Source organism: Phoca vitulina, unplaced genomic scaffold (assembly GCF_004348235.1).
Source record: "Phoca vitulina isolate PV1807 unplaced genomic scaffold, GSC_HSeal_1.0 scaffold62, whole genome shotgun sequence".
NCBI classification, from domain to species: Eukaryota; Metazoa; Chordata; class Mammalia; order Carnivora; family Phocidae; genus Phoca; species Phoca vitulina.
Window position 1 is genome coordinate 7,033,451 of NW_022589765.1, and position 24,038 is coordinate 7,057,488.

At 52.7% G+C, this 24,038-nt stretch overlaps 1 protein-coding gene and 1 long non-coding RNA gene across 10 annotated transcripts in view; both read right to left on the reverse strand.

The window, feature by feature from the left end:
• The window catches only part of LONRF3 (LON peptidase N-terminal domain and ring finger 3), a 39,405-nt gene extending 24,994 nt beyond the window's left edge, over nt 1-14,411 (reverse strand). For 4 of the 9 annotated variants that reach the window (XR_004297783.1, XM_032391363.1, XM_032391358.1 and 1 more), the window contains exons 1-5: nt 13,395-14,411; nt 10,333-10,451; nt 6,779-6,901; nt 2,512-2,667; nt 150-399 (exon numbers count right to left, since the gene is read on the reverse strand). Coding sequence is in view for 8 of the 9 variants with exons in the window: in XM_032391363.1 (XP_032247254.1) it covers nt 150-399; nt 2,512-2,667; nt 6,779-6,901; nt 10,333-10,451; nt 13,395-14,262 (1,516 nt within the window). In the remaining variant the exon portion in view is untranslated. The remainder of the gene's footprint in view (nt 1-149; nt 400-2,511; nt 2,668-6,778; nt 6,902-10,332; nt 10,452-13,394) is intronic. The other 5 variants (XM_032391362.1, XM_032391361.1, XM_032391365.1 and 2 more) reach the window with 3 other exon arrangements.
• A 5,229-nt stretch (nt 14,412-19,640) lies between these two features.
• On the reverse strand, nt 19,641-23,563 carry LOC116623925. The gene is made up of 3 exons (XR_004297797.1): nt 23,525-23,563; nt 20,663-20,793; nt 19,641-20,266 (listed from the first exon to the last, which is right to left on the reverse strand). It is a non-coding gene; the product is annotated as an uncharacterized LOC116623925 (long non-coding RNA).
• Between the last annotated feature and the right edge of the window lie 475 nt (nt 23,564-24,038).

Below are 24,038 nucleotides of genomic sequence, written 5' to 3' on the forward strand. Positions count from 1 at the left end.
GAGGTGGCAGAGCTCAGTGCCAGAGCTGGGCTGCGCATCCGGAGCCCGTGGAGCCCACGGAGCCCTCCGACGGAGGCCAAGTAACCCGCAGACGCTGGTGAGCCCCGGCACCTCCTCCAGGCCCCTTTCTCCCTGGGTAGAGTCAGTACCTGGCTTCGAGGCTTTAGTAGGCACCTCTGGGTCTTGGGTTCCAGTTTGACAATGCTTCCTTTTCTTTTCTTGGCATTTGCCAGCCTTGGTGGAGGCAGCGTCCCCCTTCTCCTCCTTGTCTCTTGCCTGGCCTTCCTGGTCGCCTCGCTGCCCCTCCCCCTCTACTTTAACTGGGTTTGCCAGGCTGCTGCGGTCTCCCCCCGCCGCCGCTTCCTCCTGACTAGAACAGTGTGGGAGCTCCGGCTTTTCCTGGACGAAGAAAGAGCCAAATGTCAGTATCCCCTTAAGACCAGCACCGTCCATCCTCTGACATTGCTACCCACCGGGGACAGAGAGAAAACTATGTAGCCCTGATCACTGAGTGGACACACAGCTTAACTGGGGGGCAGTGAGAAGACATATTTCCTCCTTCTGGCCACACAGCATCACCAATGAAGGCATGCCGGGCCTGGGTGAAACGGAAGAACTTCCCTAGGCAAGGATGGAAAGGTGTATAGAGGACAGACACCTTGGGCCGTGGTGAAGGGGACAGATAGAGAGTGGGGCACCCGCCCCTCTCCTGGCCAAATCTTTCCCCAGTTACTACCTGAGGGAAACCAAGGCACACAGTGAGGGTAGATCCTATCGCTCAATCTCCGGCCGCTCTCACGGCCACTCCAGGCCATCTGCAAGCCCCACCCCAGCTCCAAAAGGACTTCCGCTAAGGCTCTGGCACAGGTGTGTTCACAGGCCTGCGGAGTCACCTCGGGTTCCAGAGCTCTTTGTCACACTAGTCAAAAGAACTCCGTGTTATACTAGTCAAAAGACAAACTACTCTTTCGACTAGATTTTGAGTGAGAAGTCTGAAAAAGAGACAAGTCATTTGGTAAAATGACCAATAATGTCTCTAGCCTTTTCAAGAATTTTTGTCCAGGAGAGAGCATTTGAAAATGAATCTAGAAATAAATCCAATGACAAGGTGTTGGTGCAGATTTATCTGGAGAACCCTGAACTCTACTCTAAATCCATAGTCCACAGGTCCAAATGCTCATGTTGTTTTCTTTCCTTCCAACCCCTAGCCCCTCAAAATGGTAGATAGATGGAAAATGGGGAGTGTATAGTCGGGAGAGAACAGTGAGGCAAGAAGAAAAAGGATGTGGGTTTTCTCAGTCTCTAACCTGGGGAGTTCAGGGGATCTGCAGCACAACTTTCCCTGAGCCCCAGGCATTGTCCATACGGGAGTACACTGCTTTGCAAAGCAAAGTTTATGTGGAAGCCCAATCCCCCATTCCCCACAGCTGGCTCACCCCTGAAAGCCAGGGGTGCTATTTTCCTTCATTTCTGATTGAGCTGCAATGAGGAGTCACTCCAGGCACTTCTTCAGTTCACTATTAGTGTTCTCAGTCATGTACTAATGATCTCAACATTACTGAAATGCACTAGGGGTTCTCTGACCTCAGAAGATACTTGGTTCTGCCCCGTTTTTTGTTCTGTTTTGTTTTTTTAAGTCAGGCACACCTACTTTTTATTCCTTCTCAAGAGCGGGGAGAGAAGCAGGGAAAATGTTAAGTTTCCTGCCTTTCAGAGAACCCAAGAAACCATGGGAGATCACAGGGCTTCCATACAGCGGAAGGACACATGGCACGGATGGAGGGGAGACTGTTGCCTCAAGGAGCCTAGGTTTTCAGGGCTAAATTCTGCCTTCAAGTCTGGACTTCTGAGCCCCAGCTTCTGGCCACTTGCCCTCTGCTGGGAAAGCCAGGGCCTGGAGCCCAGCTCTCCGTGGTTCTCTTCCCTTGTTCTCAAAGATGGGCCCAAACACCCGTCTTCCTCCCAGGGACTTAATGCTTCCCAAATTGCTTCCCTCTTCCTCGCTACAACTACGTCCTGGAAGTCTACTGATGTGTAAGACACCGTGCAGGAATATAAAATTACCTCCACTTGGGGATCAAATGGAGCTGTCTTTGCACAAGGAACTCAGCTGGTGCTCAAAGACCAGCTGCTTGAACAAACAAAAAAAGCAGGAAAGGAGGGGTTATTAGGCCTCTTCCCAGGCTCCGCCCCTAAGCTGATAAAGCCGCCAGGACTGAATGGTTCCAGGGGAAGCGGGCCAACTCCTTTTTACTTCTATTAAATCTCTCTCTCAGCTGGATCTGACCAAGAACTGGAAAAAATGAAGGTAATAAAACCAAACCCCCCCCGGGACCGTGCCTGAAATCCAGTTTTATCTGTAAGAAATAACCTTCTAGCAAAGAACACAACCACTAGCGACTCCATTTCTTCCTTTTCAGGAACCGAAGGAGAGGTAGGGCTCACTCCCACGTTTGCCCACACAACAGCCAAACGAAGCATCGCGAGCGAGCTGGGCGAGTTGAGTTTTACCTGTGACAACTTTGGTAGATTATGACTGGTGCCTTCAGTAGCCATTGATTCTACGTGTTCCTTTAATCTAGGGTGAGGTGCCAACAACTTCAGGATATCGGGAAAATGTTCCTGAGAGTCCCCCGGGACTGATGGTGAAAAGAAACTAAGGAGAAGCTGTGACATAAAACAGAAGACTTCACTGCTTAAGTTTCTACAGGTGCTTGGGTGGTGGGGGAGGGAGGGGGAGGAAGGGGCAGGGGACACAGTTCGTGGGGTGAAACTCCAGGGAAGCAGCCTGGAACCAGAGACCCCAACATACGAGGGCAGGGGGCCTCAGTTCGGCGTGCATCAGAGGTACCTGGGGAGCTTATGACCACTCCACTTTCCAAGTTCCCACGCCTGGCTCCCCCAGGTCTGAAGCGTGGCCCCAGAATCTGGATTTCAAAATGGCACCACAGATGCCTTTGTCACCCTAGCCAAAGTTAAGAACCATCACTCCCATGCTACCATTCCATAGAAATATCTGCAGTGGAAATTCAAGACCTATCTAGGAGGAAAGAGACAGAGAGGTGAAGGCAGGAGACAAACAACACCGGGTGACCTGCAGTCACGTCCGTAGCACGCCCGTGGATAGAAGTCTACACGTGTCTTCTAGGTTCCTCCATGTCTTTCCCCTGCCGGCCCATTTTGCTCCCTCCTTCCCGGACCATCCTCCTTGGACCTTTAATCCTTTCCACAGTGAAGTGGTGGGAAGAGCAAAACCCAGCCTCTCCTCCCCCATTCTGGCCTTTACTGTGCAGAGACTGTCGGGTAACTTCAAGTATTGGAGGCAGGCGGGTTCCAGTCTGGGGCTGGTTTCCCTTGCAGTTGGAGAATGTGGGGGGCGGGGGAGGTGGCAGGTGAAGACCCAGAGGACCCAGAAGGGCCTGGGAGTCAAGGATGTGTGTTCTCATGCAGGCTTCCCCACGAGCTGCCCACATTCTTGTTTCAATTCTCCCCTGTGCCAGCACAGGTTACAGATAGACACGTGCACATACTGTATGTAACGTGAAACACAAGAAAGCGGCTCGCTTGGCTTCGAACACACATTGAAATGTTTACCACTGGGCAGCCGCTGCAGTGTCTGGAGACCCACTAAAGGATGCTCCACGCCCTTGCTCAGCGGAATAGGGTATGAACTGATCAAAGGAGGCTGACAGAAACTCCAACCAAACTCTGTCCAGTTTAATTTGTCCCCTTGCTGGCCCCCAGCAGTGCCTTCACGATGTTCCTTGAGACGTCAGCACTTTCCACATAGCCAAACCCTGCTCAGTCTCCAAGGCTAGCTCCGTTGCTACAACTCTAGCCCCCTGATATCACCTGTCCGTTCGTGTTCTCTACTGCACATAATGGAGCACCTTATACTACCCGGTCTCGCCCTAGACTCAGAATCGTGCCGCACACGTAAGTCTTTCCCTCTAACCAGATGGCCAGCTTCTGGAGGCCCATGGCAGATGTCCAATGCGTACTCATCACCCCGGACGGAATTGAATTAAGACACTTATCCATCCCAGGGCCCAGACAGAGGCCGAGTGTTCAAGCCCAAAGTCCTCAGACAGATCGCAATTTCCGTCCAGCTCTGGGAAACCCACTTCCCAGGTTTAGGTTGTCGGTAAAGGAGTGAGGTGGGGAGGTACTCACAGTGCCCAGGGCCATAAATGCCAGCTTTCAGAGGCCCCTCCTCCTGAGGAACCAAAGTTGGCCTTCAGAAGCCCTCCTGAGTGGCCCAACAGGACCAACCCACTTCTGAAGCAGTCTCCCTGGAATTCTCCCCCAAAGAGCACAGTGCTTGCTTGTCGTGAGGAGCACCGCGTGATGTATGCAATTGTTGAATCACTATGTTGTACACCTGAAACTAATATAACAGTGTATGTTAACTAACTGGAATTGAGATAAAAACTTTCGAAAAGAGAGCATGGTGCTCTTCAGTGGCAGCCACACAGCATCCCAAGGGACAAGGTTCAAAGGGCAGAGCATGGAGGGGGGTGGGAAGGGAGGCAGAGGGGAGAAATTGAAGGAGACAAGGCAGAAACAGCAACAACACTTCACTTCTTACCTTTACTACCTAAGACCTCATTCTAGACCTTTGGAAAACAAAAGTTGGGGTCAACGCTCAGTGAGAATAATCATTCCACGTGAATGAAAGTCAATTCCACTTCAGTGTCAGCCTTAGAAAGACCCGAATGAGTCAAGAAGGGGGAAAAAAAAGAATCCGAGGTAAAAACAAACGCTAAAAAGAAACCTAGGCCTGGGAGTGCCTAAGGTAGCTAATTACTGCCAAGTGAACCTGGACCATCTTTGTCAAATCTTCAGCCCTGAAACTGGAACGGTACAGTAAATAAGAACTGCCGAGGGCCCTCAGTGTTCATATATGGCTGCCGTGCCCTCATCACAGTCAGTGGGAATTCGCCTCTAAATTCTTGGCCCTGCTTCAGAACTCCAGGACACTCATTATGGGCATCTGCTCCCTTGTATTCTCTGGCATTTATAGGGCGCTGTGTAACACATGCAGGATTGGAAGGTCCTTGAGGACGGAGACTGTGGCTTATGCCTCGTTGGGTCTCCAGAGCTTAGCACAGCACTTTGCCCCATCCTGTTTGGTGGTTGTGGAAGTGACACTAGCTGGTCTCTAAAAGTGGCTGGAGAGAGAGGTCAACCCAACTGATGACACCAGAGCCTCTCAGGCCAAGTAGGAAATGGACGAACAGGAGTAAAGAAACCACTCACCCCTGGATCTGACACCTGCTTCTGTTGGCCTTTGCACACTCTGCCCCTAAAGTCAAGATTCTTCTAACCAACCTTTGTCCATCCCCCACCCCCAGAACTGGATGGTCCCACTGCTACTCTCCACCCCACCCTAGCAGTGAGCGCCAAGCCCCCTGGCATGTCCTCCTGGGACAGAAGAATGGTGGAATGGCTAGGAAGGCAGACTCTGGAAGCAGATGGAGTGGGGTTTACGTGCCCTTTCACCAAGCACCAGCTGCATGGTCTCGGGAAGTCACCAAGCCTCGGCTTCCTCATCTATGTCCTCTGTAACATGGGGATAAATAACATCAGCTACCCTCATAGGGATGTTGTGGGGATTAAATTATATTCTCCACAGAGAGCCCTAGCCCAGTGCCTGGTGCACTGGAAATGCTCGATAAATGTCAGCTGTTATTACTATTATTTACACCATGGACTACACTTAAGATTCAGGGAAGGGTTCACAGCCTGGAGCAATTCTCTGCCACCAGTACTCCTCTCAAGAACACCTTGTCCACTTTCCCAAACCAGGTGAAAGCAACTTTCCAGAGAAGAAATCTGTGCGAGGCGCAACCTCCAGAGCTTGGCTTCCCCTAGTTCACTGATTTTGCTAAAGATTCCTTTCTGGAGCCTTCAGAAACCAATCCGGTCTCTTGCTCCCTTCCTTCATCCATGACTCTGCCAAACCTCACTGGGACAGAGGCACTTGAGACAGGTGGCGAATAGCGGGAGGGGCTTGGGGAGGGCAGAGGCCACCACTGACTGTCAGCATCCAACTTCCGGGCCAATTAGCCACACACCATGAAAGCACACTGTGGAACAGTAAGCAAAGCAGCTCATGAACTGAGGACACTTGAGCCCTTCACCAGGGCTAACATTTCATGAATTAAAAAACAAAACAAAAGAACCATATTCTCCTGGGATTCAAGAGTTGGAATGACTGCTTGGATTATATCGTAATGGTCCCTGACTTATATTTGTGAGACAGTGTGTGTTCTATTTCTAGCAAAGGCTGAAGGCTGGAGTTCTGCATATAGCAGGGGAGAGGGTGACCAACATTCCTGGCGAGGAGCTGGCTGCCCTGTGTGGCTGGTGAAGCTGTGACTCAGCCAAAGCAAAGTTCTACAACTGCAGGCAGCCCCAAACCCCTGACCTCTCATCAACAGCCAGATTCTCAGCAGTGAGCCTCCACCCCCATGTTAACTTGTTTGCTTTGCTTTGGTTTTCCTACTCACAACCCAGACCCTGAATCTAAGAAGCAAGAACATTCCTCGGAGGCTCCTCCAAAAATGCAGGAACTGCTCAATCTGATTGCATATGCCAAGAGGATGGTGTTTCTAGGCAATTGGCACTTGTGTCTCCTTCCTGCCCCCTTAACCAAGGGAGCCACCCACTCAGGGCCTTAAATGCCAGGAAGGGCAGTTCCCTCACTCCCCTCCTTGGAGAAGACAGAGAAGTGGGAGCCCACTGGGCAGCTGGACCTGACATCATCTCAACTCACCCTCTGGGCTTCAGATCTTGCTCTTTTGTTCTTTCCATCGAGGGACACACAATATAGAAACTCCCTTAGTGCTTCCTCCACCTTGCCTAAGGTGGCTAAGGCTTGTGCTTTTCTGAAGTGTGCCTGGAAGAAAACATTAGCATTCAATCCTGTTCTTGTTCACCTACTGACTTATTGACACTAGCCAAACACTTAGTGAGTATTCATTACTCTGTGAAGGGTTTTAGAAGGACTACCTTATCTACAGCCCTATCTGTAGGCAAATGTTCTGAAGCCCATTTTACAAAAGATGAAACTGAGACCCAGAAAAGTGACTTGCCCAAAGGAACACAGATGGTAAATTGTGGAATCAAGGTTTAAGTCTGGGACTGACTGATACCAAAGTCCCATTTCTTAACCACTGTGCCATACGACCTCCCTGCTGCCCCACTGTTGTGTTGGAGGTATTGCCAAATGTAGCAAGAAGCCTCATTTAAGCACATACTATCCAGCGTCCAGAACCCACCCAGATAGGCCTTTCTATTAACTAGTCTGTCAAGCAAAGACCTAGTCCACATTACTGGCTGAGTGATTGCCTATACTTGCTGATCATTTTTCAGAAGAGGCCCAAGGGAAAGGACATGACCTCTCCAAGACCTCAAGGTAGTTAGTGGCAAAGCTGGAACTAGAACTGTGGTCTAGGACCCCAAGAATGCTCTTCCCCACAAAGCTGACTTCTCTTCAAAGGGCTAACCAGGGACTGAGCAAATGCTTTCCCTCCTGTGGGCTCAGCTCACTTCTGTTCCCTTCCCACATCTTTAAAAAGTATAAAGAAGTTTTAGGGGTGCCTGGGTGGCTCAGTTGGTTAAGCATCTGACTCTTGGATTCGGCTCAGGTCCTGATCTCCTGGCTCGTGAGATCTAGCCCTGCATCGGCTCCCTGCTTGGCGGGAGTCTGCTTGAACATTCTCTCCCTCGGCCCCTTCCCCCACAAATCTTTAAAAAAAAAAAGTATAAAGAAGTTTTAGGGCTCTCCGGGGTCCCCGCCCAGCTGCCCCGGCAGAGAAACTCTAGAGGTAACAGAAGAGCACCTTGGGAAAGAGGGAGGAACAAGAAAAGAGGTGGGAAGAGGGCTACATTCTCTCTTGTGCCTTGGGACAGGTGGCCTTTGCAACTTGGCTGGGAGGGCATTGCTCTTGAGTCAGCTAGGGTGCCCCTCGGGGGCCTGCTCCCCACTCCCTTGCCTCCACGGCTGACCCTGAGTCTAACTTAGAGAAGGAAATGATCCAGGTTGCAGCTGCTGGGCACTCCCAGCTTCCCCTCCTAACATGCTTTTACAGGCCCTGGGGCGGTGCCCTCTGGCTCCGACCTGGCTACAGTCTCCACCGGCAGGGATCTGCCTTCTTGAGCTGTGACCCCTGCTCCAAACCTCTTGAGGTCCTCCCCTGTACCCCCACCCTTCTCCTGGAGCCTAATCTTGGCTGATACTTGGGTGCTGATGGCTTCCTTCATTGCTCCTCCCAGCAGCATTTACCAGGGGCCCCCTGGAGAAAGGCTTGCATGACATTTCAGGGCAGCTAGAGGAGATAAGTGTTGGGAGACTGGAGAGGCCTCTAGGACCCCTCCAATCGTACCAAAGAGCAACCCATATACTCCACCTGCTCAGGGCAGCCAGCCCACCCACCTGCAGGAGGTGTTGAGTACCACTGAGCCTGGCTGGACTGGCTGGACTAGGGCTGCAGGAGGTACAGCCCTCCCCTAGGGGCATTGCACAAAGAAATGGTGGGAAGTATGCAAATCAGAGTATGGGCTGGTTTTGAATCATATGCATCAGTTCATATCTTCTCTCAACCCTCAAGACAATACCGTTCATTCTCTGCACTGCCTCTCCGCTTACCCCAGCACTCTGGGGAAATGAAACTCCTGTTTACTACTTCCACCAAGTCTGATTTCACTGGGGAAGTCACTTTTCCCATTTCATCTGAAAAGGTCTACTACTTCTCAGCCCGGCTTCCCACTGTACTATGAAGGCTCCCACCCTTAGGCCCTAGGTTTAGGGTGGGAGCAGAAGAAGCTGCAAGAGAAGTCCTCTTACCCCCAGGCAGCTTCCTGACCTGCGCTGCTATAAAGCACAAAATGTTCTCACTGAAGCTCCTTTGGATCAAGACACTGGTGACTTTTAGTAAACTGTAAATCTGTTCCTTGGTAAGGAGAACATACTACTGCCATAACCCATGAAAACCTTCTCATCGAAGCACATGAGAGATTCACTCACACCAACGGCCCAGTGTGCAGGTCCATAAATGCTTTATCTGAGGTTCCCAATTCCAGAAACAGTCTGATAATCCAAAGTTTCATAAGCTTGGCATCAAAAGTCATTAGGTGGCAAATATATATGATATAGAATACGTCATAGTCTTTATCTCACTTAGTGTGAATTTTCATGTAATGTATGGCAGAAATATTAGCGTGTATGATTGTGAGATGCTGTCCAGAGCTCACTGAGGGTGCCACCTGGTGTATGGTCTTTCTGAAATCAGAAACGTTCTGGACTCTGAACACTTCTGGCCCCATGGGATTCAGATAAGGGACCACAGATCAGAACCTGGGTAAGGTGGGTTTCCGAGGTGGCATCCTGGGGGTTGTGTAGAGAGAACACTACACCAAGGCCTAGCAAACGGCAGAGCTCCCAGAATGGCCTCTTGATCATGCTCACCAGTGACCTTCACACCACATTCCGCAGGAGGCAAGTGGGGCAGACAGCAATAGCTGTGCTTTGCAACCAAGGACCCTTGGGGTCCAGAGAGTGAAGCGACTTCCCCATGGTCACTTAACTTGCAAGTAGTAGAGCCCAGGCTCAAACCTAATCTCCTAAACAAAATATTGACACGTGGCTAAGGGCCAGTCCTGAGGCCAGAGATGCAGAAAGTGACACTTTGCATCCTAGCATCCTGAGAGGTGCCTAGCCTTTCTCTGACCACCCCTTCATGTGACCTAGATGTTTGGGGATACCAGCAGGCTGATTATATTAAGGACTTGAAATAACACAACCAGCCAGCAATACTTCTCTCATGTTCCTCTTTCTATTGTCCCTGAAAATGATAGAACACATAATGCTATGTGCCAGGCATTGTTCTAGGCATCTTACACGTATTAGCTCATGTAATCCTCACAACGGAACCCTGTTAAGTAGGTGCGTTGAATATCCCCCTTCCCAATTTTAGAGATGAGGAGATGAGGCACAGAGAGTTTAAGTAACTTGCCCAGGACCACACAGCTGGTAGAAGTAGCAGAGCTGGGGCATAAACTCAGGCGGTCTGACTGCTAAGTCCATGTTCTGAAGAGTCACAAAGCCTAAGCTGCTCTGCAGTCATCAGGTGGAGAAGAAAACTGGGGAAGAATCCAGTTCCCTTGCAGATCCCTGAGTCACCCTTTGCCAAGGGACCCCCAGCTCCTTAGCAAAGCCTTTTCCCTGCTCTGCTTGAGCTCTAGTGCCCCAAACCCTCAGGGAGGCAGCCCCTCCTGCCAATTCCCGTCTATAGGACAAGCCATTCCCATCCCTCCCATTCCACTCACCTTAAAACCCATTGGGCGGAGCTTACATGCTATTTCTGCATCATGCAGTGCATCCTCATGAGACTCCAAGGTGAAATAAATTTGAGACCGGTTGCTATAAAGCAAGTGGTCATTTGGAGCTGCCAGAATGAGAAAAAAAAAAAAAAGCTCTCATTAATGGTCTCAGCGCAAAAACATAAATCCTGTATGAGAACGGATCTTGAGCAAATGGCAAGTTATCTAGGATTTTTCTACTGGGGATCCAAAGGCTTAAGCTCCATCTCCAGCCCTGATATTGCCCTGCCTGCCACCCCTCCACCCCTGCCACTCTGGGTCTGAGCTTCCCCAACTATAAAGAAGTATTTTTTTTTAAGTTTGTTTATTTTTATTTATTTTTTATTTTTTGACAGAGAGAGGAGGGCAGAGGGAGAGGGAGAGAGAGAATCCCAAGCAGGCTCCACGCCCAGGGCTCCATCTTACAACCCTGACATCATGACCTGAGCTGAAATCAGGAGTCGGACGCTTAACCAACTGAGCCATCCAGGCGCCCCATAAAGAAGTAATTTTCTCTCCTTTCTCAAGCCGTTCCTTAGAGGGCCTGTGGGGTGAGTGGTGCATCAGCCGCTCTGACATAGTGGAAACCCTGGCCCCCTACTTCACCGCTATGCATGGCTACCAACCGGCAGCCTGGCTTCTGCGTGAGGTATCACCCACAAGGAAACAGGCCAGGGAGGAGGGAAAGGGAGGTGGCCAGATGTGACCCCCATCCTGCCCACCAGGAAGACAAGTCCAGGATAGTCTTCTCATGACATTAGCAACACCTCTGTCTACAAAGCCCAGGGCCTATGAAGTTTCTCCGAATGCACTTGCAAGGCTCCATCCTCTCATTAGATGGCCAAATGTGACTGCACCTAAACAAGGCTGCTGGGAATGAAGTGAGCTCGGCTCTCACTAACACTTTGAATCACTAGGTGCCAGGGCTGGACCGGCCTTTAGAGATCACCTGGCTCAATCAATCCATTCTTCAGATGAGGAAAATCAAGCCCAGAGAGCAAAAGGCATCTGCTCCAAGTCATAGAGCTAGCTGGTCAGACTCTGAAGCTTTGAAGCTGGGGCGGGGGAGATGTTCCTTTTTCTGAAGGGTGTGCACTACATAGAATAATAAGGGGATACTGGCCACCTTCCAGCACAGAGATACTCGCCTGCTGGGGAGGCCCCGTACCTCTTAAAACGGTAAGTCTGTCATTTTTTTCACCCTGACCGCTCAGATTAACAAAGGTGAAGGAAGAAACTCCCAGGGGAAAAGCGGTGGCAGCAACAAAGGGGGAGGAAGACAGCGGGAAGGGGCTTTCCTGGCCCTTGAGGTATGGCTGAAAGGAATGGAACCTCCCTTGGAGATCTGGGTTTAAGTGACCTCCATTGTCTCCAGGTTGCCCCGCTCCTGCCCAGGGACTGCGCTCCAGCTGCGGCTGCTGGAACACGCTTCGTGGGGTTTTTCCCCAGGGCTGTGCAGAGGACTTGCTTGGGTGCCCATTACTTGCTCTCCAGACGTCAGCAGAGTTTACGGTGTATGCTATCCCTTTTGTTCTGCAGCACTCGCCAGCCCGGTGCCGGCTCAGTGTGCCTTGCCTGAGCACAGGACGTGCGTGGGGGGAGGGGTCCTCCTCTACCTCGAGTTGCCACCTCGCACCGCTAGCCCGCGCTCCTCCCCCTCCCCCACTACTTGTTGCAAATTCGGATAGCAAGTCAACACGTGGAGCCTCGAGCCCACTCCCTCCTCCAACCCGTCGGAGTCGGGCTCAGGGCACCCTGGGATCCCCAGAGCCCCGGTCTGCCCGGCGCTGCCGCCTCCTCCCCGGCACGCTCCGCCAGACGCCGCGCCCCGCCGGCCGAGCTCCCGGCGGCTGGCCCGAGCTGGGCACTACCGGCCCGCCGCTCCGCAGCCACTTCCTGGGTCGGGACGCGGAGGGTCCGCGGGGGCCGCTCCTCGAGGGAGCTCGGGCGCCCCGGTGCGGCCAGAGCCCTGGGGCTGCCCACGTTTGCCCTTGAAGCCGCCAAGCCCACCCGTCCTTCCTCCCGCAGCGCGGCAGCGGGGGGGGGGGGGGGGGCCGAGGCGTGCCCCCCTCCGTAGCCAGCCCGCGGTCCCCGGGGATCCCCGAGCAGTTGCGCCGCCCGGTCGCCCGCCGGGCTGGTGGGGTAGGGGTTCGAGGAGAGGGCGCAGGCTGCGGGCGGGGCGGGGGGGGGCATCTATTTCAGCCGAGGATCGTGTGATAGGAAGCGGTGACAATGAGTCACAGGGCAGCGGGGCGCGAACGCTCCCCTCCCCCCCCGCACACGCTCGCGGGATGGTTTCCGAGGCGAGCGTGGCCCACTTCGGTTACCTCAGCCGTTACACAATCCCGCCCGCGCGGAGGAGGGGCCGCCCGGCCCGGGCCGCTCGCGGCCCTTATGCAACCAGTGCTCTCCTGACCTAATTCCACGCCGGACCCACCCCACCGGGAGCCGCGGCCCCGGAAGGGCCGACTCCCGCCGCGGCGGCGGCCCCGGGCCGGGCGCGAGCGGCACACGCCCGCGCCGACCGAACGTCGCGGCCCGGCGGGAGGCCGGCGGCCCCGGCGCGAGGCCGGCGGCCCCGGCGCGGGTGTGGGCGGGGTGCGAAGTTCCTCCGCCCGCCCGCAAGGTGCAGGCAGGTGCGAGAGGATCCCGGGCGCGCGGACGGAGAGGGCGCAGAGGCGGGGACCGCGCGAGCCCGCGCAAGAGACGCGGGGGACAGATACGCGAAGGAGACAGAGGAACAGTGACCCAGGCAGAAGCTGACGGAGGGACTCGGGAATACAAGCCACGAGGAGACACGGAAAAAGACAAAGAGCGACAGAGACAGGGACACAGAGAAAGGGCGATAAATTGGTAGCGACAGAGACCAAGTCAGAGACCGAACTCCAGACGCCCCTCCCCCACGCCAGTCCCGGCCCGCCCCGCCCCCCCCCACGGTCCCCCGCGCCCCCCTCGGCCCCGGTCCGCCCCCCAACTCCCCGCCGCGCTCATCCCCCCGGCCCCCCGGCCCGGCGACGCGGTGGGCTCACCTAGGCGAACCGCCTCGTTGTACTTGAGCAACGCCGCCTCCACCTGGTGCTCGCGGTACAGCCGGTTGCCCTCGTGCCGGAGTTGCGACGCCCGTGCGGGGCCGGGGAACAACTTGCCCAGGAGGCCGCTGAGCACCACGTTGACCCGCAGCGGCGGCGGCGGCGGCGGCGGGGGCGGCAGTGGCGTGGCCGCCGCCGCCGCCTCCTGCTGCCCGACTCGCCGGACCGCGCGCGCCCTCCCGGCGGCCACCATCAACGCCGAGAGCTTGACCCCGCACAGGGCGCAGCGCCGGTCGGCTGCCCGGCCGCGTTCCAGGCACAGTTTACAGAAGGTGTGGCCGCACGACAAGGACACGGGGTCTGACAGAAACCCATGGCACTTCCGGCACTTGAAGCCGTCCCACACCTCGGTGGCCGTGGCGGCCGTTGGCGCCCCTGCCTCTTCCGCCGCCGCCTCACGGCTCGCCGCACCGCTCCTGTCCGGGGGCGCCGGCGGCAGCGCCTCGCCTTGCGGGACGTTCTGGGCCAGGCAGCGTACCAGTTGTTCCAGCTGCTCGGCCACCAGCTGCTGCCGCTCGGAGAGCTGTCTGTACACCTCGAAGGCTTCCCGGAGGCGCCCCCCAGACGCCAGGGCGTCAGCCTGCTGGAGCAGGACTTTGCACTCGGGCGTCGAGGGACTCGGAGGCTGCTCCTCCGGCCCCGGCTCCGGCTCCCGAGTGGCTAAAGGTGCGGAGCCTTCTGTAGCCGCCTCGGGCTGGGGGCCCACGTCGCCGCGGGCCGCGGATGCCGCCGGCTCCGCCTGTTCTAAGTTGTTGCCGCCGAGCTCGGCGGGCAAGCTCAGCATCTGTCCAGTCTGAAGTGAGTCCATAGAGAGACAGGCGCCTCGGGAAGAGGCGTCTAGGGGCCAGAGACCCAGAGCAGAGAGCAGCGACTGACGAGAAGCCGGACTGCCACGAGCGCCGCGTTGCCGCGCGCCGATCCCTGCCGCGCCTCCACGAGCTCCATGCCGGCCGCCGCGCGCCGACTAATAACTGTCTTGTCTCAGCAAAGTGTTATATAAAACTGTACCACGTGACGCGCCGCCACGCCGCTCATTGGCCGGCGGCGGGGAAATTGTTACAAAACCAGACAGTTTTGTAACAGTGTTGCGCTTGCTTCTTTTGGCTTCGCTTTTCTTGGCGTTTTCTTAACGACTGAGCCACCCAGGCGCCCCTTCTTGGCGTTTTCTTGAGGTGGTTTGTATTTACTCTCCTCCTTATCTCCCCCTCACAATGTGGTTGCTTTTCCGAGGAGAGGGAGGGAAAAAACCCAAAGTCTTCTCTCGGGTTTCTCCGTCACCAAACCCTACCCGATCCCACCTTCAAACCCGCCGGGAGACCGGTCCCCTCAGCCCGCCGTTCGCGGGCGGCCCCTCCCCCAACCCATCCCTCGAGACGCTAAGACCTAGAGGTGCGCAGCCCGCCGAATCTCTGAGACGCGGAAGGCGCGCCCGCCTAGGGGCTACGGTTGACGTCTGCGGAGGGAAGCGTTTTGGGACGGTCCCCGGGAAGCCCACACTCCCCCCACTCCAGTTCCGGCCGCGGCTCGCGAGCCCTGGGAGCCCCGTCCCTAACCGGGGTCCCTAACCGCCTTCCCCGGGGAGCCTCCCCCACCCCAAAGGTAGTGAGTGTAGTCATCCGAGGGCGCTTCTGTGCTGGGAGCCACCCGGAGCAGCGGGCCCGGCGGACGCAGAAGTTGGGTGGCGCTCGCCGAGGGGCGAGGGACCCGTCAGGAAGATGCGCTTGCGGGACGGGGCCCAGGGGAGGCGCCTCGCGTGCCCCGCGCCTCAGCTTTCTCCCGCCGGCGCCAGAACCTGCGGCGGGCGGGCACGAGGCCGTGGGGGGGCCACCAGGGGGGTCCGGGGGACCACGAGGGGGCGCGGCCACGAGAACTCCGTTCGGATCAGCGGGTCCCCTGGGGGCGTGGGAGAACCGCAGGAGGGACCGGAACCGGGAGCGCTCCTCCGGGGAAAGTCCGCGAGTCCTGGCGCGCTCGAGCCGCGGGCCGAGCTGCGTCCAGGTTCGCTGCTCCGGAGCAGCGCCGCGCTCTCGGCCCCGGCGGGTCGCCCCTGAGGGCTGCGCGGGGGATGGGCGGTGGGGGACCGCGAGGGCTGTGTGCAGGCGGCGGTGCTGGGCTCACGGTAGCTGGGCGGCCTCGAGGCTGCCCCGCTTCCTTCCAGAAGGCCCGTGTCAACTGCTCACGCGATCTCTCCCCACCCCTCGCCCTCAGAAGTTGACGGGAGCCACACGCACAAACGAAGAGGCTTCGAGACCTAAAGGAATAAGGCACAGCCCCCACGGCCATGCCGCTGCGAGCAACGGCGCGGGGTCTGGGCTTGCCTCTGGCTCCGGGAGCCCCCAGGGCCCGCGGGCTCGGAGCAGTGCCTGGAGCCGCGCGCCGCCCCAGCGCCTGAAGACCTACAGTTGGCTCCCGCTGTGGCCATTTCTTAGTTGAGGGACCTCGGGCAAGTGACCTAAACTCTAGGAACCGATGTTTGGGGTTCTGAACACATGTCAGGGATGATCTTAGTCGGGATCAAGTCATGTTTCAGAGCTGGGGACCACAGGCTCCCTCAGGGCTCTGTGTCTCTTTAGGTCGTTAATCTCCCCTCGGATCAACACCAAAGCCCCAAAAAACAAGTACACTGTCGTGCAGCAATTTCTAGAGCCTCCCTCTGGTAAGACAGGACTGGGGAATGGGTCAGAGGGGAGAAGGAACGCTGAGACAGCGGGGAAAGAGACCAAGAAAAGAAACCAAGGAGCTCAGGATGTAGCCAGGAAGGCATAAAGCGCTCATAGGAAAACTTGGCTTGCAGCCCTAGCTTTGCCATGACTTGCTATGAGACCTTAGGCAAGTCCTCCACTCAGGCCTTAGTTTCTCCAGATCTCCAAGGTTCTCTCCAGCCCTCGCCTTCAGTGGCTTCTATCCTAAGACTGAATTTCATGGTACCAACTCAACTACTTAAGTACAAGACTAGTCCAGATGCTGGGGGTGGGGGTGGCTTGGACAAGGGGGTGAAGTCAGCAGTAGTAGTAGAAGGACGGGGCGGCTAGACTGCTGTCCTCTTCATCAGGGTCAGGCCTGAGCTAGATTTTAAAGATAGAGAAGTCAGAGGACTGGCCAAGAGGGGAGGACATGGCCATGCCAGGCAGCGGAGGAGGGAAGCCCCTTTCACCCTTCAAATTGCCCTGCTGTTGAATGGGCTTGGTCTTAGTCCATTCAGGTTGCCATAATAAAATACTATAGACTGGGTGGCTTATAAGAAACAGAAATTTATTTATCACACTTCTGGAGACTGAACAAGATCGAGATCAAGACTCCTGCAGATCTGGTGTCTGGTGAGGGCCCACTTCCTGGTTCATAGGCAGCCATCTTCCGGCTGCGTCCTCAAATGGTGGAAGGTGAGTGATCTCTCCAGCATCTCTTTTATAAGGGCACTAATTCCATTCATGAAAGTGAGAGCCCTTTTGATTTAATCACCTCCCAAGGGCCCCACCTCCAAATACCATCACATTAGGGATTAGTTTTCAACAAATGAATGGGGGGCAACACAAACATTCAGTCTATAGCAGGGTCCCCAACATTAATTATTTTTCTGCCCCTTCTGACACCTATGAGGAGGGACAGTCTGTAGGTAATGGGCAGGTAATGAGAGGTAATGAAAGGGCCATGAGATAGATAATGATGAAAACTTAATTCAAGATCCTTATCCCTTTGACAAGTTTTAAAAAAGATGTTGGTTACTGCCAGTTGTCTTCTGGATGCAGTTCTGAGATGTGCCTTGCTCCCTGGACCACCTTGATGGGTAAACATCCTCTGGGTTGGTTTCCCTCCCTTGCCCGTCGGGGTTGGAGGGGGCAAGGAGAAGGCCAAGGCAAGTCAGGCAGCAGGTTTCAGTCCTGCAGGCATGGAGTAGAGATGCTCTCACCAGGTAGCCCCCTTTGGCATCTGTGTGTGCCCAAAGCTGACCATGAATTTGGCCAGGAATGTTAATAGCTGCCAGGGTGATGCAGGGTGCACTGGTACCGAAAACAGGCAGCACCGTGTACTCATGGACCAGACGGACTTCATCAGAGTTTTCCATTGTCTTTGCATATCAGGACTGCCTGTAGGATAACACCAAATGGGCTTCTATGGAATTCTGGAAAACACTACCACAGCGGCTTTCTTCCCTTCTTTATTTAAAGTAAACAAACATTACCTCGATATACATTTGTGGACCAACTCAAAAGTCTCCTACTCAAAACTTCCTCCGGAACCTCTGAGCTCACTAATTGGAGCTCCCTACAAGGAGGGGAGGGGAGAGATGGACAACAATTTTTCAGATGCAAATATTCCCTTCCGAGTGCCTGGTGCGTCAAATCTCCCTTTAATTTGCTAGGATCCCCTCTTGTGGCTAAGGTTGACCATGGGGCAGGCAGGAAGAGCAAAGGTTGATCTGCACCTCCTTTTCCAGTGACTACAGCAAGTTTTCCAACCGGGCGCTGAGGAACCTCTCTGGGGCCCAGAGGAGACAGCTGGCGGGGCTCTACCCTAGCTCCCTTCAAGGGCAGCACTGCATCTGTTGGTCTGTTTCATGGTGAGCTTGGGGGTACAATCTCACTGAAGAAAGAAAGGCTTTCCCTTCTTTAAAATAAAAAGTCTGACAAGACGAAATCAGAGAGGGAGACAAACCCTAAGAGACTCTTAACCATAGGAGACAAACTGAGGGTTGCCGGAGGGGAGGGGAGGGATGGGGGAGAGGGGGTGGGGTAACTGGGTGATGGGCATTAAGGAGGGCACGAGATGTAATGAGCACTGGGTGTGATATGCAACTGATGAATCACTGACCTCTATCTAATAGTACAGAAATAATACACCATATGTTAATTGAATTTAAATAAAAATAAATAAAATAAAAAGTTTGCAAATCATGGCAATTTTCACCTATTTGTCGAGCATCTTCTATATGCCAGGCACTGTGGTAGGTCCTGAAGATACAGCCTAGCAGCACTTGGCTCCCAGGTGCTCCCTTTACAAACGGTTGCACATACTCTTCCCACACATTCTCATCCCAGCTTCCTAGACAGACTAGAAGTTCCATGAGGGCAAGACTAGTGTCTTGTGTCTTTCATCTCCTCCTCAAAGGACAGTGTTTGTTTTTGATTTGGTTTTGTTTTAGAGAGGGAAGGGGGAGGGGCAGAGGGAGAGAATCCTCAGGCTGACTCCCCGCTGAGTGTGGAGCGTGACACAGGGCGCCATCCCAGGATCCTGAGATCAGGACCTGAGCCGAAATCAGGAGTCGGACGCTTAACCCACTGAGCCACCCAGGTGCCCCTCAAAGGACAGAATTTGAACAGATTTTACTGAACACGGCAGTGGACATTTTGGCTCTGGATGGGAGAGTGCAGGGGACAAGAGGACATCCAGCTAGAAAGTCATACCTTTGCCCTGGGTCATTCACAGAGGAGAAAGTGAACACGCAGATAATTAAGCATTGACAATCCTGTGCTCACTTTGGCAACACATATACTAAAACTGGAAGGAGCCGACAGTCCCATACAACCCTGCGCACACACACACACACACACACGCACGCACGCACGCACGCACACTATGTACAGAAGCTTGGCCAAAGCACTTATTTACTGTTTACTTGAGTTTCTCATTTTATAAACTGGGGGTGACCCATCAATTATGCAGTCTTGGGGCGCCTGGGTGGCTCAGATGGTTAAGCGTCTCCCTTCAGCTCGGGTCATGATCCCAGGCTCCTGGGATCGAGTCCCGCATCGCTTCTCCCTCTGCCTGCCGCTTCCCCTGCTTGTGCTCTCTCTCCCTCTGTCGAATAAATAAATAAAATCTTTAAAAAAATTATGCAGCCTTTATAGGGGGAAAAAAAAGACATCATGGGCGTTAAAGGCACTGACATGAAAAAGGCTGCCCCTCGCTATCTAGAGTAGCCAAGAGCCAGAGCTAAAAACTACAAGTGTGAAAACTTCACAGATCAGCCCTGGTTTCACAGATCAGGGAACTGAGGGCTAGCGAAAGCTGGTGATTTGCTGTGGGAATCCGTGACACAGCCTCTTGTCTCTGTTTAACGTTCTTTCCGTGTGAGCAGAAAGCTTCCAAAGGACACAGACCATCTCCCCAAGTAAGTCGGAAGTTATTTCAGGTTTCTTACACGATTTGCAATTCAACAAATGTTTATTGAACATATACTACGTGCTAACAGACTGGCATTTGTGGGCAAGAATAGAAGGATATGGCACTGTTCTTAACCTCCAGTAGCTAACTGAGGAAATAAGAGGCAAAGATTTGAAATAGTTAAGTAAAAATAACAGGCAGTATGTGAGAAGTGCCAAAATTGGGGGAACAGCGAGTCCAAGCGAGAGCGCAAAGGAGACAGACGGCTGCTTTCCATCTCATAGCCTTTAAGCCAAGCTGGAGAGGATTTAGCTAGGAAAGTTGAAACCACCTCACTTCTCAACCCAAGGGGGTTCCCTTCACATCAGGGGCCACCTGGCTGGGAAAAAGGAGAAATTCAAGGAAGCTGGGCTGGTCAAGGCCCAGGGATTTCTAATTTTAAAGGCTACCCATGTGATTATAATACTCAGCCAGGTTTGGGGTTTACCCATCTAAAGGATAATGCAGAATAGATTGGCTAAGTGCACCCCAATCCTTTTCTCCCTAGCCCATCCTCAGTTTCTCTGGGGGAGGTGGGTATCAATAATTCTTGTCTACTTTTTACTGAAGGGAAAACTGAGGGTCCAGAGACTTTCTTTCCCCCCACCCCCCCCAGAGACTTTCAGTGATGTGGTCAAGGTCCTTCAGCAAGTAGTGTGATCTCTGGTTTCCTGCCAACCAAGAGAAATAGAAAGATCAGGAGCTATCCTCAAGGAAGATTTTGCTTCATTTCTCTGCAAGACAAATCAAACCCACTTGGTTGGCCAGAGTTGGCTGCCCAGAGGACAAAAAGGAGCAAGTCTCTGGAACTGCCAGGTGTGTGGGACAGAGCCCAGGGCAAGGTTAGAGGCTGGGAGCTCCGAGTTCTAACTCTGCTGTGTGACTCAACCCAAGGCACTTCCCCTCTCTCTTTGTGTGTCCTTTACCTATTAATAACGATGCCCAACGTCACTGTTGGCATTAGCTACCAGTGATGGCAAATGCACAGTGCAGTTCGTCCCCATGTGATTCCTGGGAACAAAAGGGATCCACAGCCACCTGCCGACTGTTGTGAGTAAAGTACGTACCGACTGCCTTCGGAGTAGAGGCGCTTTCTTCCCAGGAGAGTGAGCTAAAGGCCCTGGGGCTGGGCCCTGCCCTCTGCAGGAGTACTGGCCAGTGTGGAGGCCCTAGAGATCCTGGCAGAGAGCAGTCTGGTCTTAGGAGGAAAAAGAAATAAAAACCGGTTATCTGGAGGGAAAACAGCAAACATCCAGCAGAAGGAAATTACCTGAAAGCTTTGGCAGGCCTGGGAATGGTTAAGATCTATCATAAGTTGTGGCAAAATATATAAAACATAAAATTGACCATTTTAACCATTTTAAGTGTACGGTTTAGTGGTATTAAGTACTTTCACATCATTATGCAACCAGTACCACCACCCACCTCCAGAACGTTCTTCATCTTGCAAAACCAAAACTCTGTACCCGTTGAACGGCAACTCTCCATACCCGCCTCCCCCCAGCCCCGGGCAACCACTATTCTGCTTTCTGTCTCTGTGAATCTGACAACTCTAGGTACTTCAAATAAGTGGGACCATATAGTATTTGTCTTTTTGTGGCTGGCTTACTTCACTCAGTATAATGTCCTCAATTTCATTTATGTTGTAGCATGTATCAGAATTTCTTTGCTTTTGGGGCGCCTGGGTGGCTCAGTTGTTAAGCGTCAGCCTTCGGCTCAGGTCATGATCCCAGGGTCCTGGGATCGAGCCCTGCATTGGGCTCCCTGCTCAGCGCGAAGCCTACTTCTCCCTCTCCCTCTCCCCCTGCTTGTGTTCCCTCTCTTACTGTATCTCTCTCTGTCAAATAAATAAATAAAAATCTTAAAAAAAAAATTTACTTGCTTTTAAAGGCTGTGTAATATTCCCCTGTATGTACATACATCTTGCTTTTTTGCTTGTTCATTCATCAGTCAATGCACATTTGGGTTGCTTCCACCTTTTGACTATTGCAAATAACACCGTTATAAACACGAGTATACAAAGCTCTCTTCTAGACCCTGCTGTCACTTCTTTGGGATCTATACCCAGAAGTAGAACTGTGGGATTATATGGTGACTGGCTGGCAATTCTGTTTTTAACTTGAGGAACCACTATATTGTTTTCCATAGTAGCTGCCCCATTTTACATTCTGACCAGCAATCCATAAGGGTTCCAGTTGCTCCATAGCCTTGTCAACACTTGTTATTTTCTGTTGTTTTCTTTTCATGAGAGCCATCCTAATGGGTGTGAGGTGGCATCTCATTGTGGTTTTGATTTGTATTGCCCTGACGATGAGTGATTTGAGCATTTTTTTTCCATTTGCTTACTGGCTATTTGTATGTCTTCTTTGGAGAAATGTCTATTCAAGTCCTTTGCCCACTTTTTTCGATCAGTTGTTTGTTGTTTTGTTGTTGAGTTTTAAGAGTTCTCTCTATATTCTGGGTATTAATCCTTTATCAGACACGTGACTTGCAAGTTTTTTCTCCCATTTCTCCCATTCTGCCGGTTGCTTTTCGCTGCTGATAGCGTCCTTATCTGAAAACCTTGGGAGAACTGGGAGATGTCAGAATTCAGGGTTTTTTTTTAAAGATTTTTATTTATTTATTTGAGAGAGAGAAGGAGAGAGAGAGAGAGAGAACACAGAGGAAGAGTGAGAGAGAGAGAAGCAGACTCCCCACTAAGCAGAGAGCCAGACTTGGGGCTTGATCCCAGGACCCCTGGAATCGAGCTCTTTGATGTTGTGCAAGCTACAGAAGCTTGAAGAATCTGGATTCAGAATCGAGCTCTTTGATGTTGTGCAAGCTACTTAACCTCTTTGAGCCTGCCTTAGTTCTTCCATCTGAAAAATGGGGATGATTCTTATCATAGAGAACCTAGCTGATAAGATTACTATGATGATGCATAAATGATATCATATGTCTCAAATCTTACCACTGAACCTAGCCCAGGCTAAATACTCAGTAAGTGGTAGCCTTTATTAGTATTGGGTTTAAGAAGGAACCAGAATGATGTAATTGAAATGTGATATTCGTTATTATCAAATGGGTGAGTAGGCCAACAATATTAAATAACCAACCCAAACACGGTACTATTACATAATACTTAACACTTGTGTAGCACGTTGCAATTTACGAGGCATTTAAACATTCGTCATTCATTCAACAGGCTCCGCTGGAAAATAATGATGAGTAAGGCAGTCCTGCAGAACTGAGTGGGAGAGACTACCATGGGAAAGGCAGTCTTAATCAGGAGATGAGGGCTAAGAAGACAGAAGCAGAGGGTGCTGACGGGAGGCACAGAGGAGGAGAGTTCAGATCAGGGGATGGCTTCTCAGGTGGGTAATATGGACCCAGAATTCTGCAGGATTACGGGGTTAGGGGGAGGAAAGGTGTGCTGGAAGGGGCTGAGCTTTCAAGATAGAAGAAAGAGCCACTGCAAACCCTGGAGGTAAGAGAGGCTGGCTGGCTAGGGAACCACTACTAGTGTATCATGGCTAGAGCCTAGAATTCAGCAAGAGGAGCAGTGTGAGATGAGTCTAGAGAGGCAGGCAGGTGCCCAGCCATGAAGGGCTGTGTAGACCAGGGTAAGGACTTGTGATTTTATCCTGAGAGGAGGAAGATGCTGTTGAAGGGTTTAAAGCAGATTCATGATGTGATTGGCTTTGCTGTTTAGAAAGATCTTTGGCTGCAATGTGGAGAGAGCAAAATGACAAAGCACAACCTGGGGGAGACCAGGTAGAAAGATGAACTAAAGGAAGGACAATGAGGCTAGGGAGAAATGAGGGCTCAAGAGACATTTAGGACAAAATGGAGCAGACGTGGGGACAGATTAGATGACCTTAGTTCACTCCTGGGAACAATTTAGATATTAGCATCATTCTTTCACTTAAGATGAGTAATAGAGAGGGTACCTGGGTGGCTCAGTCATTAAGCGTCTGCCTTCGGCTCAGGTCATGATCCTGGGGTCCTGGGATCGAGCCCCGCATCAGGGTCCTTGCTCAGCGGGGAGTCTGCTTCTCCCTCTCCCACTCTCCCTGCTTGTGTTCCCTCTCTCACCGTCTCTCTCTCTCTCTCTGTCAAATAAATAAATTAAAAAAAAAAATAGTGTTAAAGATGAGTAACAGAGGCTGAGGAAGGGTCAATGATTTGTACGGGGTCCGAGAGCCAGAAGGAATCTGATCAGGACTCTGGCTTTCTACCCTGACATCTCCTGTTCACTCTTCCAGAATATGCTGTTAGATGAGTTTCTAGATCTTTACTGTAAATCCCTTCTAAGGAATTCAAGTCTTGTTTCCCCATCGACTGCTTTGCAGCATGTAATCATTTCAGAGGTACTTTATCTGAGTTTTTAATTGGTTGTCAACGTAGGATGGCTTCACACCCCTGAGCTTTAAGACATTCTTTTCCTTTCTTGCTACTTAGTGT